At 32.2% G+C, this 14,001-nt stretch overlaps 1 protein-coding gene across 1 annotated transcript; it reads right to left on the reverse strand.

The window, feature by feature from the left end:
- Positions 1 to 10,084: 10,084 nt before the first annotated feature.
- On the reverse strand, positions 10,085 to 11,177 carry LOC146883501 (uncharacterized). Its single transcript, XM_085666590.1, has 2 exons — positions 11,035 to 11,177; positions 10,085 to 10,955 (listed from the first exon to the last, which is right to left on the reverse strand). The coding sequence occupies exons 1-2, from the start codon at positions 11,175 to 11,177 to the stop codon at positions 10,085 to 10,087; spliced, it is 1,014 nt and encodes a 337-aa protein (XP_085522716.1).
- Positions 11,178 to 14,001: the final 2,824 nt, after the last annotated feature.

Below are 14,001 nucleotides of genomic sequence, written 5' to 3' on the forward strand. Positions count from 1 at the left end.
AACTGTATGATAAACCGTTTTCTACTCTAGCTTACCCTTCTGTTTATTGTTTGTTCTCTTTGTGTAGTTTTCTTTCTTGCGATGATCGTCAATTCATTAATGTGAGCAGATGCAAGAAATGCTCGTGGTCAACAGGGAAATGGTGATTCCGATGCGTAGTTATTTGGGCTGGATTCTGTTCATTTGAGTTTCTTTTAGGGCTATGGCCAATGTATTTCTTTGTCTTTGGGCTTTATTTTGAAATATTGTTGGTCTACTATTATACTTTGTTACTGGCATCGTGGTGTGCCTTAGGTCAATTCTTGTTTTCTTTTGGAAAATTGTAAGGAGTAGTGTTCATACTCCAGGACCTTGCTTTTAATATTATTATGTGTGACATTTCCTTTAATTAGCGTTATTAATTAAATGGGGTGTTACAAATTGTTGGGCAAAAGAAATTTTGGCAGTATTCATTCCTCCATTCCCAATTCGTGTCGGTGCCTTCTTGCAATCTTCTTTCAACAATCCAATTATCTAGGTATGTCACGGGGTCTCAATCTTCTTCCTTGACCTCTGGTTGTAATCGTTGCAGGAAACAGTGTTGTAGCACTTCCTGCAATGTTGGTGGTTCAACAAACACTATGAAAATGAGGACAAAAAAGGTATTTAAGCCATATATTATCAAAAGTGGTATATGATGCACTGATACTTCATTTTGAATCACGTATCCATGTCCAACACATATTTGTATATGATTCTTTAGGATATTATACAGATCCTTATCAATGAAGTATTAAATCTATAAAGTTGTAATACTTTTATGATGACAATAATTTATAAATTCTTATGTTAACGATGTTTACTACAAATTATATTTTAATTTGGATTCACACAATAATAATCATATATTTATCATATTTTTAGAAATTATTTTACATTTTTCAATAAACATATATCAAGTATTGCATCTTATTATTTTCAAAATAAATGTATCAATTTATTGAATATATGTCGTATCGTATGCACATATCATATTTGTGCATCATAGAAAGTGATAATGCCATAAGTGTGTTATTGAGAAATAACTAATATATCACATCATGCATCACTAACACATTTAACCAAAAAACACATTTTAACAAAAAAAAAACTAAATTGTTAATATTAAAAGTAATGAAACCATATTAAAATAAAACTTAAAAATAATAATGGGATAAAACAAGTTATCTAATCTATTATACTAATATGAACTACCAAATGGCAAATTTTTCAATATTTTAATCTTTCTGAACGAATAAAATTCAAAATTTTCTTTCTACAATAAGAAAATATGTTTACGTGTCATCTTCTCAAAATTTTGAAGATTAAAAAATAAATCAAAATAAAATCTTTTCATCTCTTCGTATCCCACACACAATATCAATTCTTTCAAACTTCTCTCTCTTTCTCAAACATCTTCATCTTCTTCTTTGTCTTCCTCAAACCTTTTCATTCTCTTTTCTCTCTTTCTCAAACCTCTTCAGAGCTTATTCTCTCTCTTTCTCAAACCTCTCAGCTTCTTCATCTGTCTCTGGATCACCCACACACCACACCATGGCGAACACCAAATCTTCAGCTTCATCTCTCTCTTTCTCACTCTGATTCAGATCTGTGAACTCTATTTTCTTTTTTACGAATCTTCATCGATTACGACCAAGAATGCTTTAGAAAAACCAAGCTTTATCTGGTCTAAATGGTTCAGATGAAAAGGTCGAAGACAGATTTGAATCTCAAACAGCGAAAGCTTTCAACAAGATTTGATTTTTTTGTTGCAGATTGACCACGGTATGTAAAGTATTTATTTTTACTCAACTTTCGGTTATTTTCATCCTTTTCATCCTCACCATTTTTAATAAACTTCATCTCTATGAACTCTCTTTTCTTTTTTTACGAATCTTCATCAGTTATGGCCAAGAATGCTCCAGAAAAACCAAGATTTTTTTGGTCTAAATGGTTCAGATGAAAAGGTCGAAGACAATTTTAAATCTCAAACAGCAGAAGATTTCAGCAAGATTTGATTTTTTTTTATTGGAGAATGACCACGGTATGTAAAAAAAGGAATTTTGCTCTGATATTCTTGATGACCTTCACGAATAAAACAAGGTAACAAATTCTTATTTTTTTTTTCGTTCTTCTACCATCTTCTCATATCTACTTTTTTTTTTCATCATTTTTGTGTTTGATGGATATTTTTCTCTGAGATCTACTTATTTTTGTTCTATTTTTTTGTTTGATGAATGTTTTACTTTCAGATCTACTTTTCTTTGTTGACAAGATTGGTTGGATCGAGGTTTTTTTCTCAGATCTGTTGTTCGATGTATATTTTCTTCTCATATCTACTTTTCTTTTGGTTGATGTTTTGCTCTCAGATTCTTCAGCACCTTTACAAATACAAAGAAGGTAACAACTTCTCATTTTCATTATTTTCGTTCTTCTACCATCTTCTCAGATATAATTTTTTATTGTTGATGAGATGTGTTGGATTGAGATTTTTGTCTCAGATCTACTGTTGGATGTATTTTTTCTTCTCAGATATACTTTACTGTGGAGATTTATTTTTTGCTCTGATATTCTTGATGACCTTCACGAATAAAAAATGGTAACAAATTCTTATTTTTTTCATTCTTCTACCATCTTTTCAGATCTACTTTTTTTTCTATCATTTTTATGTTTGATGAATATTTTTTTCTAAGATCTACTTATTTTTATGCTTTTTTTTGTTTGATGAATCTTTTGCTTTCATATCTTCTTTTCTTTGTTGACTAGATTGGTTGGATCAAGTTTTTTGTCTCAGATTTGTTGTTCGATGGATTTTTTATTCTCAGATTTACTTTTCTTTTGGTTGATGTTTTGCTTTGAGATTCTTCAGCACCTTGACAAATACGAAAAATGTAACAACTTCTCATTTTCATTTTTTTCATTCTTCTACCATCTTCTCAGATCTTTTTTTTTTGTTGACAAGATGTGTTCGATCAAGATTTTTGACTTAGATCTACTATTGGATGTATTTTTTCTTCTCATATGTACTTTTCTGTGGAGATTTATTTTTTGCTCTAAGATTGTTGATGACCTTCACGAATGAAAAAAGGTAACAAATTCTTATTTTTTTTCGTTCTTCTACCATCTTCTCATATCATCTTTTTTTTCTATCATTTTTGTGTTTGATGGATATTTTTCTCTGAGATCTACTTAGCTATTTTTTATCAATGTTTTGCTTTCAGTTCTACTTTTCTTTATTAACGAAATGTGTTGGATCTAGGTTTTTCAATTTGAACCATCATGAGAAGCAATTCTACTTTTCTTTTGTTCTTTTTCAATTTTGTTCTTATTTTCCTCTATTTTGTTTACTTATCAAAAAGGTAGCTACTATTCTTTGTTGTATTTATCTTTTGGATGATATTTTATTCTCAGATGAATCAATATGGTTTAGAACACCATAAATGTAATAACTTTTCAATATTATAAATACTATCCTTTTTTTAATGACTTTTCACTATTTTTCAACATTTTGTATATATAATACTTAATTTAATTATTTACTTTGCAAGTACATGCAATTAATTTGAACCATCATGATCTACAGGTGGGTCTGACTTTTGTCATAGCTATACCTATTTTCTGATATAATTTTTTTTATATAATATTAAATGAACCTTTTTAGTTTCTAATGACATGCATTAAATTTGAACCATCATGAGAAACAGTTCTACTTTTCTTTTGGTCTTTTTCAATTTTGTTCTTATTTTCCTCTATTTTGTTTACTTATAAAAAAGGTATCTACTATTTTTTGTTGTATTTATCTGTTGGATGATATTTTGTTCTCAGATGAATCAATATGGTTTAGAACAATATAAATGTAATAAATTTTCAATATTTTAAATACTCTCTTTTTTTTAATGACTTTTCACTATTTTTCAACATTTTGTATATATAATACTTAATTTAATTATTTACTTTGCAAGTACATGCAATTAATTTGAACCATCAATGTTTACGGGGTGGGTCTAACTTTTGGCATAGCTATACCTACTTTCTAATATAATTTTTTTTATATAATATTAAATGAGATTTTTTTAGTTTCCAATGACATGCATTAAATTTGAACCATCATGAGAAGCAATTTTGACTTTTGGAATACCTATCTTTATCATTTTGTGTTTGTATTATATATACTCCTGATGTTTATCAAATTTTCTACTTCTGTCAGCCTAATCTTCTTCTCTCTTACCAATCTTCTTATATTATAAGTCATCTTCTCTAACCAATATTCTTCTGCTACTACTAATCGTTTTGTAACACTATATTCAACATGGAATCAATCTAATCTCCACAATCCATACGTTATGGTGAAGTTATTGCAGGATTTATTATTATGTTCATCCAAGGCCAGGTGCTTATATTTTTTAATTACATTATCATTTCTTACCATCAATATGCTTTTGATTATTTTTTAACCTTCTTTTCTTTACACAGTATTTGAGAAAAGACTTTACAAATTATTATCATATTAATGGACTTTCAAGTATTGTGCTTCATGAACCGTTTGGAAAAGTCCAATGTATTTTCTCATAACACCATCATCTATCAAGATAGGAGTTGGGTGGAAGAATTTTTGTTCGCTTCATCATCTATTAGTGGAGTTCTCTTTTGATTTGTTCTTCGAAGTTGAAACTGAAAGACCTGGTGCTCATGTCAAAGTCCTATATAATTTAGATATATTTTAATATATATACTTTTTAAATCCAACTTCTAATGTATGTACATATTTTAATATATGTACTTTATTCTCATGTATATATTAATATATTCTGTTTTCTTTGATGTCATATAAAGATCGTATAGTACATGATTTAAATTGTTAAGTTATTTAATTTAATTTAATCAGTTTATTTAAAATGTCAAATATTAGATAGTTTTAAAAAATTTAAAAAAACATTTAAATATCTTTTAATCATTGTAAAATCTGGATTAAGATCTTTTTGTATTCTTATAAAAATTTGACGATATTCGATTTCCAATAGTAATTGTATAATTGACTGTGCAATGTAATGTAACATATTTTATTTCAAAAACTAAATTTTATAAGATTTTCTTTACTAATTTGCTAACATATTAATCATCAGACTCTGAACAAAGTTTCATCATTTTAATGCTTGACCATTCCAACAAGAAATCCTAATTACCTGTTCTCGCATTTCCAAACCATTTTATTTTAAGTTGACACTGAAATGTCATTTCCTTGAAATCTCTAGATTATTTGAAGTTGACACTGAAACGTCATTTTATTTAAATATAGTATTACATGTTTTATTTTAATAATTGTTTTACTATTTTATATTGAATTTATATTTATTTAATTTTTTAACAAAATTATTAAATTTTATTTTAAAAAAATGTATTCTCTCTTATGTTGCATTTGTTCTCAGTGTTCTCAAAACCAAACCATGTCTTACCTCTTTCTCTTCCTTTCCTCTCGGTCTTCTTTCTCTCTCTCAAACTTTTATTCTTCTTTCTTTCACCATCAATATCCGTCCTCTATCTCTCATACTGAAATTTTTTTCTCAAAATGGTAACAACTTTTCTTCATTTTTTTCGTCATTCTACCATATTTCTATGTTGGATGTATTTTAGCTCACAACAATAACAAATCATTCTTCAACAACAATAATTCATTCTTCAACAACAATAATAGATGAGAGTAATTCACAAATTTAATTCAAAATTCAGACATGTAATAATTACATAAATTGGATCATTTGTAACGTGAAGCAAAATTATTGTCAAAATGGAAGGCTTAGAAAGAAGAGGGTGGTACAAGAAAGGTTGCATGCAAAAAGTAATAAACATTAATGTAAGTTTGTAACATCTCAATGTACAAATGTAGTTTGAAAACAACTTGAACAAAGAGGTATAATTTGGTAATACTTCTTTATAAAGTGCTCTTTTGTATGAGTTATTTTTTTTTTTTGTTATTGCAGATAAAAAAAGAGACAACAGAAGAAAAAAATGAAATAGTACAATGTTTCTAAAAGTACCAACAATATGTTTTTTATTAGGTTCTTAATTGATTACATAACATGAATGACATTTTCTTTTATGGATTATACACTTGACAATTTTTTAAAGACATCATATTTTCATCATATATATTATTTGATAGCACTCATTGTTTATTGCCATTACCAAAAAAATTACATCTAAAAAACTTCGCGCGTTGCACAGGTAGAAAAACTAGTTTATCTATATTTGTATATAAAAATTTCCTTTTGTATATTTGTTTTCAATTTTAATCTTTAAATAAAAAATTAAACTAAATTTTATCCTTAGTTATGTTTTTTTATAAAAAAATTAATCGTTTTTTAAATTTAATTATTTTTTTAATTATAAAATCACCTATAAAATAAATAAAAACTATTTACAACAAAACTGTAAAAATTAATTTTTTATTATCATAACAATCGAAAGTGAACACACATGAAGTAAATTTAATATCAAATAGTTATTTTTTTTATTTAAAAAGAGTGTGAGTTACATCTAAATACACGCAAAATAGAGTAATCAGGACATGACCATATATTTTTTCAAGAGGAGACAAATCAAAATTATGTGAAGTTGGGACCTGATTCACAACATGAGTTGTTGTAAGAATAACTTCTCACAGAAGATACTTTGAACATAAGTAGATAATAATAATGATCTTGTAGTCTCAACAAGATGACGATGTTTTTTTTCAACAACGCCATTTTGTGGAGGAGTGTCAATGCAAAGGACACATGTATAGTTTCATTAGAGGCAAATAGAGTGATAAAATCATTAGAAGTGTATTCACCCTCCAAGTCACAACGAAAGGTTTTTGTAGTAGTAGAGTGTTGGGTCTTTACAAGAACATTAAAATTTTTGAAAAGTGTGAGATAATCAAATTGATGTTTCGTACAATATATCCAAGTTAAACGAGTAAAATCATCAATGAAAGAGACATAATATCTAGAACATTTTTTTGTGGATACAAGAGAATGTCCTCACACATCAAAATGCAAAAGATCAAAGGAGCAAGAGAAGAAATATTTTTATTAAAAGATAAAGCGGAAAATTTTGTCAATTTATAACCACTGCAATCAGAAATATCATGATTGTCCAACGTACTCAAAACTCCAGTAGACGTTAAGAACTGTGAATGAGATGCAAAAACATGACCCAAACGAGAATGCTACAAATAAAAAGGTGGAGAAGGAGAAGACAAACAAACAAAGATAAATCCACACTAGAGGCTGCAACTATTGACTCCTTGAACTGATTCCAAACATAGAGTTTATCCTGCCTATGACCTATCTCAATCACCTTCTAAGATATGTGGTGTTGTACAAAACATTCAGATGGAGAGAAATACAGATTATATCTAGAATCACATATTTTCCCAACATAAGCAAGGTTCATAACAAGACCAAGTATGTAGTAGACATTAGACAAAGACAAAGATGGTGTGACAATAGTACCAATATTAGAAGGCAAATGATATGGCATATGATTAGTGCCAGCTGAGTCAATGATCTATTTGTCAGAAGATATATTTGGTGATGATGTACCTTGAGATTGCTAGGCTATGTTGGCATGCGGTTGAGAATAAAGTCTAATTTCCTCTGCTAATAATTCATTAACAACATCATCAACAAAAGGTAGATGGCTACGATGCAAAGTTAAACCATGCAAACTTTCAAAATCACTACGCAAGGCCATAAGAAATTGAATCAAAGCGTTGTGAATCCCTATGAGTAATATATGGTGTAAAAGCACTCAATTCTACAAGATCAATTGAGGCAATTTGATCCAATAGGTTTGTCATGATAGAATAAAAGTCTTGAATGCTCATGTCATTTTGCTTCAATGCACGAATATTTGTCTCAAGTTGATATTATTTGGCAAAATTAGACTGTGTATACAATCAAGATAAAGTGGCATAAAGAATATGTTGTAGAACCTCAAAAAATGCCTCAAAGCAGAAAACGAAATTGCGATAGGATGAAACGAAATCTGTAGAAAACTAACGAAACCTGGTGAAACACTTAAAAAATTACAAAAGAGGTTTAGGGTTTAAGAAAGAGGAATTATTGCAATAATCTCTTCTCAATCATGAATCGTTTGAGACTCTTGATACCATATAGAAATCAAAGAAATATATGAAAAAAGAAATTGTGTATTATTGATTGTATAGAAATTGTTACAAGTAAATAGACTTAAAACACGAACATATGCTAACAAGAATTAAATGTAGTAATGTTGTAATTTATCTTATCGGTATTTGTCACAAAAAAATAACATACTTAAATGGGTTTGAGGGATGCCTTTAAGCTTAAGTTTGTCATTGTCATACTAATGTCAATGTCGAATGTAGCAAATAACTAACAAAGAAGAAGACATATGCTTTATTATGTTGGGAAAGAGATGACAATTAGGAGTTACAAAAAATATTTACAATTCATTATTAGTAAAATGAGAAAGAGTGATTGTCCCATTGTTCAATGGTATACAACATATAATGAGTGGTCATTCAAAGACATCACAAAAGATAGATGAAAAGACCATCAAACCGTTATATACATATCAATATTGGTGCATCACACATATTAAAAAATGTAAATACTTACAAGTTTTAAGTCAAATCTAACAAAAAAATATATGAGATTCACCCAAATAACTTACTTGCTTACCTGATAAATATAAGTTGTAAGTTTTCTTATGTCACCTTTCATTACAGACAAACAACGAACCTTTGTCTATCATAAAATATAAATATAATTTGGTATAATTATTCGCAACGTACCCAGTTTCGTTCCAATGTGTCTAAATGATACCCGCTTTTAACTTTGCATTTATTTAGTACCCAAATTAGTTAATTTGCATCAATTTGGTCTATCCCGTTAAATTTTCAGAAACGACGTTAACGGAACAGTGATCTGGCATTGTAGAACGGATACGTGTCAATCAGAAAAATTGTACAGTGGCAATGGCTGGGTAACGTGTCATGCCCTATTTCAATTCATTTTCCCCACCGAAAAAACCCTAATTTCCCACTCCCATGTTTATCTTCTTCTACGTTGCTCCATTATTGCAGTGACCGTGAAGCTGAGTTGCTGCAGTGGTGAAGTCGCTTGCGAATAGGGAAATGTCGCATGGTTTTAGTCATCCATTGTCGTCTTGTTCGTGTGGGTCACGTAATCACAGTGTTTCTTCTCCTGGTACTGTATCTGGGTCAGTGAGTGGAACACTACATTGCCATTGCGGGGAGATTGCAGTGTTAAGAGTTGCAAGAACAACGAAGAATTGTTGGAAACAATTTTGGGGGTGCCCTCACTACAAGGTTTGATATGTGACTTTTATTTTTGTTTGGGCTGAGTTTTGTTGTGGAAAATCATGTTTGCTTATTTTTTTGTGAATAGCGGAGTGTTGGTGAAGATTTCAAAGCCTGCAACTACTTCAAATGGTGCACAGAAGATAATGGGGATGAAAGAGATGCAACCATTGCTAGACAGAGTCAAAGAATACGTCAACTGGAGAAAGATTTGATTGATTCCGAGAAGTGGATGATGTACTTGTTTAGGATAATAGGGTTGTTGGGTTTAATTGTGATCCTTCTTCTGTTTTTATTGTTAAAAAAATAGGATGGTTTAACTTTTTGGTTTGATCCGTGAAGGTTTAACTGTTTCAATGGTTAAATATGGTTTGTATTTGGCTATGTACTTTGTGTTCGATGAAGTTGTAATGAATGATTATTAAATGAATTGGAAGTGAAATTGTTGGTGATGAAAAGTGTGTTCAAATTGTGGTCATACATTTTTAAAGTTAATCTGCTGTAAATAATTGGATGAATATACATGCTGAACCATAACAGTAAAGATGGATGAAAATGCATTCATTAAAATAGAATTGAATACCATGTGCTGAGTACATATCAAAATAATATGTCTTTCAAAATAAGCCCAAATATAAACCAACTAGTCAATTACAAATTATAGTTTAAAAAACAAAAAGAAGGTCCAAATTGTTGAAGACAAAACATTCACTTTCTGGATCATGGCTTCCATACTGGGCCCCTTTTAAAAGCCAATTTTGGTGTCTGATTTGTACGTGGAGGTGGTGCCTGAATTGGTTGTTGTGGTCCACGAGGAGCATGTGTTGGGGGCTGAATTGGAGTCTCATTTGGTGCTTCAGCTGTGGACTGAGTTGGTTCTTGTGTTTTAGCTGGAGCTTCTGTTTGTGGCAGAAATGGAGTCTCATTTGGTGGTTCAGGTGTGGACTGGATTGGGTCTTGCGTTCCAGGTCCTTGTGTTGGCTGTGATTGCTGAATTGGTTGTTCTGTTCCAGGTCCTTGTGTTGGCTGTGATTGCTGAATTGGTTGTTCTGTTTTAGGTCCTTGTGTTGGTGGCTGGGATTGCTCACTGGTCCCAGTTGGTGGCTGAGTTTGGGGATTAGTTGGTGGTTGAGTTGGTGGCTCCTTTGAGGCGTGGGGACACCCATTTCTTCTATGACCTATTTGCCTGCATATCCCACACCTTTTTCTAGTCCCACCCTGTCTCAGTTGTGTAGAATCCTTGCGCAATTCCCAACTCTCAAGTCTTCTCTTTTTTTTAGGTCTCCCTGGCAATATCCTCTTTGGTGGGGGCAGAACATCAATATCTAAATTCATCTCCCAAACCTTAGGTCCATTGACTGGATATATGAGTGGAATATATGTTTCCTCATATGTTGATGTCAAAAACCAGTGAGGTATATGTTGTTCTATATTGATATTGAGGAACCTCATAGTAGTCAGTGAGTGGCAGCAGGGTATTCCTGTGATTGTCCACTTTCTACATGTACACTCTAATTTGTCTAGGTTCACCACAAACTTATCACCAATCATGGACACGTGGTTCACCTCGAACAATTTCTCTCCAGCCCAACTACCAAAAGAAAATATAACAGTTAAAATCTGAAATTTACACATTAAACAACATCATATTGTATGGAAACATAACTAACCAAGGCATCCAATACTTTGTCTTCTCTAATTCGTTATCCAATCTGTTTTTGATCTTGGGGCAGATGGAACCTTCAACCTTTTTTATGCTGACTCTATTTTTGGCCCATCTCTTCATAAGATAAATCCTAATATCTTCCATCATGGTGATGATTGGCTTACTTCTTGCATTGATGATGATACTGTTAAATGCCTCGCTCATATTGTTCACTAGTGTGTCACATACTGCCTGCCCTGTGAACCTGGACCTAGACCAAAATCTGTCACACCAAAGCAAAATGAGTACATAAAACTCAATACTGTATGACTTAATATTGTTCAATAATACTGTATGACTTGCCTTGGAGGAATGGCAATAAGATGTTTAAAGGCATCTTCATTCAAGTCTTTCATGTCTCTCATTGTGGCCTCCCATGCTTGAGGGTGAGTTGCTGCAGCTGCCTTCCATAACAGTCCTTACAAGCCTTTAAACACACATATAGTCTTTTGAAAGTTTTCTGTCCATCGTTATCATCTACACTGACTTTCACAGTAGATCCTGGATTAGACCTTAACAGTTCTTGGGCATAGTCATAAATAATTTTATATTGTTCCCTAAATGACCCTTCCACATTCTTGTATGCCATTTTTTTTGCTCTATGGGCAGTTGCCCTGGAGATTCCAATATTCCATTTTCTTCCAACTCTGTTTTTAATATTTGTAAGTTTAATATCAGGATTATCTCTTATGTTTTTTTCTAATCTCTGACTTAACCATTTAGATGTTATCATCCTGATATTGAACTCCTTGCTGCAGGTATGTTCATTTATAATTCGCCTTAACTGCCAAGTACTTTGAGCAGCCTTGTATGCACAATAAGCATACCACTTACAAGTTCCTTTTGCTCCAAGACACTTCACATAGATCCTTCGTTTGTCATTTCTAAATATTTTTAATTTCCTTCCATTGTGCACACCATAAGTTCTTATTGCTTCCACAAACTCCTCTTTTTTTGTGAAGTATGTCCCCACCTCCCATTTGTAGCCTTCCATACTTTTAGGCATTGAAAAAATCCCAAAGTTTCCATAACTATCTCTGTCATCTCCAGAACAGTCACTGTACTCAACACTATTCAAACTTTCAGATGCCCAGTCAGTGTCAGATAAGCCTCTATCAGCTGCATGATTATTTTGACCACTAACTCCACCAAAATCGACTAAACTACGACCATCACCGTCCCAAGAATCATCTTCATCTTCATAAGTATGGATACTGACATCCAGTAGATCCTCTTCAACAAAACTATCCCCTATGGAATCACTACAGCTACTTACATCATCCTTATCTACATCTTCTTCACCTCCATCTTTGTCTTCTTCATTTTGAACACCTCCATCATGTTTAACTTCCACCTGCCCACCAACCTCACCTCCATCTTTGTCTAATTCATTCTGAACACCTCCATCATTTTCAACTTCCACCTGCCCACCAACCTCACCTCCATCTTTTTCTACTTCATTCTGAACACCTCCATCATTTTCAACATCCACCTGCACATGAACCTCACCTCCATGTTCATCAATTACAATTTCTACAGGTACATGAACCTCACCTCCATGTTCCTCAATTACAACTTCTACAGGCACATCAACCTGACCTCCATCCTCTTCACTTTGAACCTGTACGCCCTCATCAACCTCTCCTCCATCATCCTCATTTTGAACCTGGACACCCTCCCTCACATCACCCTCTTCCACAACAGGATGATATTCTAACAGATTCACTACCTCAGCTTCATCTACTTTGTGAACCACATACACATGTACTTGACCATTAAGAGTGACAATATTCACCATATGACATGCCCCTCGGTCATCAGACAACAACTCCAATCTACCCTCCAAAACAGATCCTCCACCCACTGCATACCACATCTCCTTCACATTTGCATAACCTATCTCCTTCAGAATACCCAAAATCTCGAAATAGCTCCATCTATCTGGGTCACATGCCAAAGTACGTAATTGTCCAACATATTGCAGTGACCCATTGCTCTCAAACCTCCCACCATGATGAAAAACAACTTCGAAATGGTCGTCCATACCAACAATAACATATAAATACTACCCTGCGAAATCCCATTTGACCCAAACAAAGCAACACAAATTACAATTTCATACCACTATAAGACCGACAAAACCATTAAAATAGACAAAAGCGTGAAAATAGACAAAAGCATAATGGGGGACCACTGCTCGTGCCCACAAACACACTTCATGGACCACCACCGTCAACGGAATCATAAAAAAGGACAACCACCGTCAAACAGATAATAAAAAATTGAAACAGCACCGCATAAAACAATTAAATAAACCAAACCCTAAACCCCACCATTCCAAAAACAATTAATTCAATGAAACACAAAATTAACATGATTCGCGCACCTGGAATCCAAAATACTTGTCACTTTGATGTTAATTTCAGCTTCAATTTCCTCTGCAACGCTCGAAGGAACCAATTCGATTTGAACCCTAAGTTCACCACGTTGCCTCTCACTCGAACACACTCTTCTAATTCGTTCCCAAATCACGTCCCCTTTTAATTTTCAATTTCATTTTTCTAACCACTGTTCCACATCACACACCTGATAATGCCACATAATTTTTTTTTTCCCCACTTAAGTAGTCAACATGGTCAGACGTTAAGTCATTTAACTGAGTCAACTAAAATGGACCAAATTGATGCAAATAAACTAATTTGGGTACTAAATAGATGCAAAGTTAAAAGCGAGTACCATTTAGACACATTGGAACGAAACTGGGTACGTTGTGAATAATTATACCATATAATTTCAAGATATAATAATATGCTAATTATAAATTTCATCAAATATGATGTCTTACCAATGAGTATATATATTAGGAGGCATGTGACCTCCATACATACATAGTTAAAAATGAGGTATCACCCAATTCCTATAAAAATACAGT

This window comes from Vigna unguiculata, chromosome 9 (assembly GCF_037176805.1).
Source record: "Vigna unguiculata cultivar grain cowpea cultivar isolate G323 ecotype 2 chromosome 9, ASM3717680v1, whole genome shotgun sequence".
Lineage (NCBI taxonomy): Eukaryota > Viridiplantae > Streptophyta > Magnoliopsida > Fabales > Fabaceae > Vigna > Vigna unguiculata.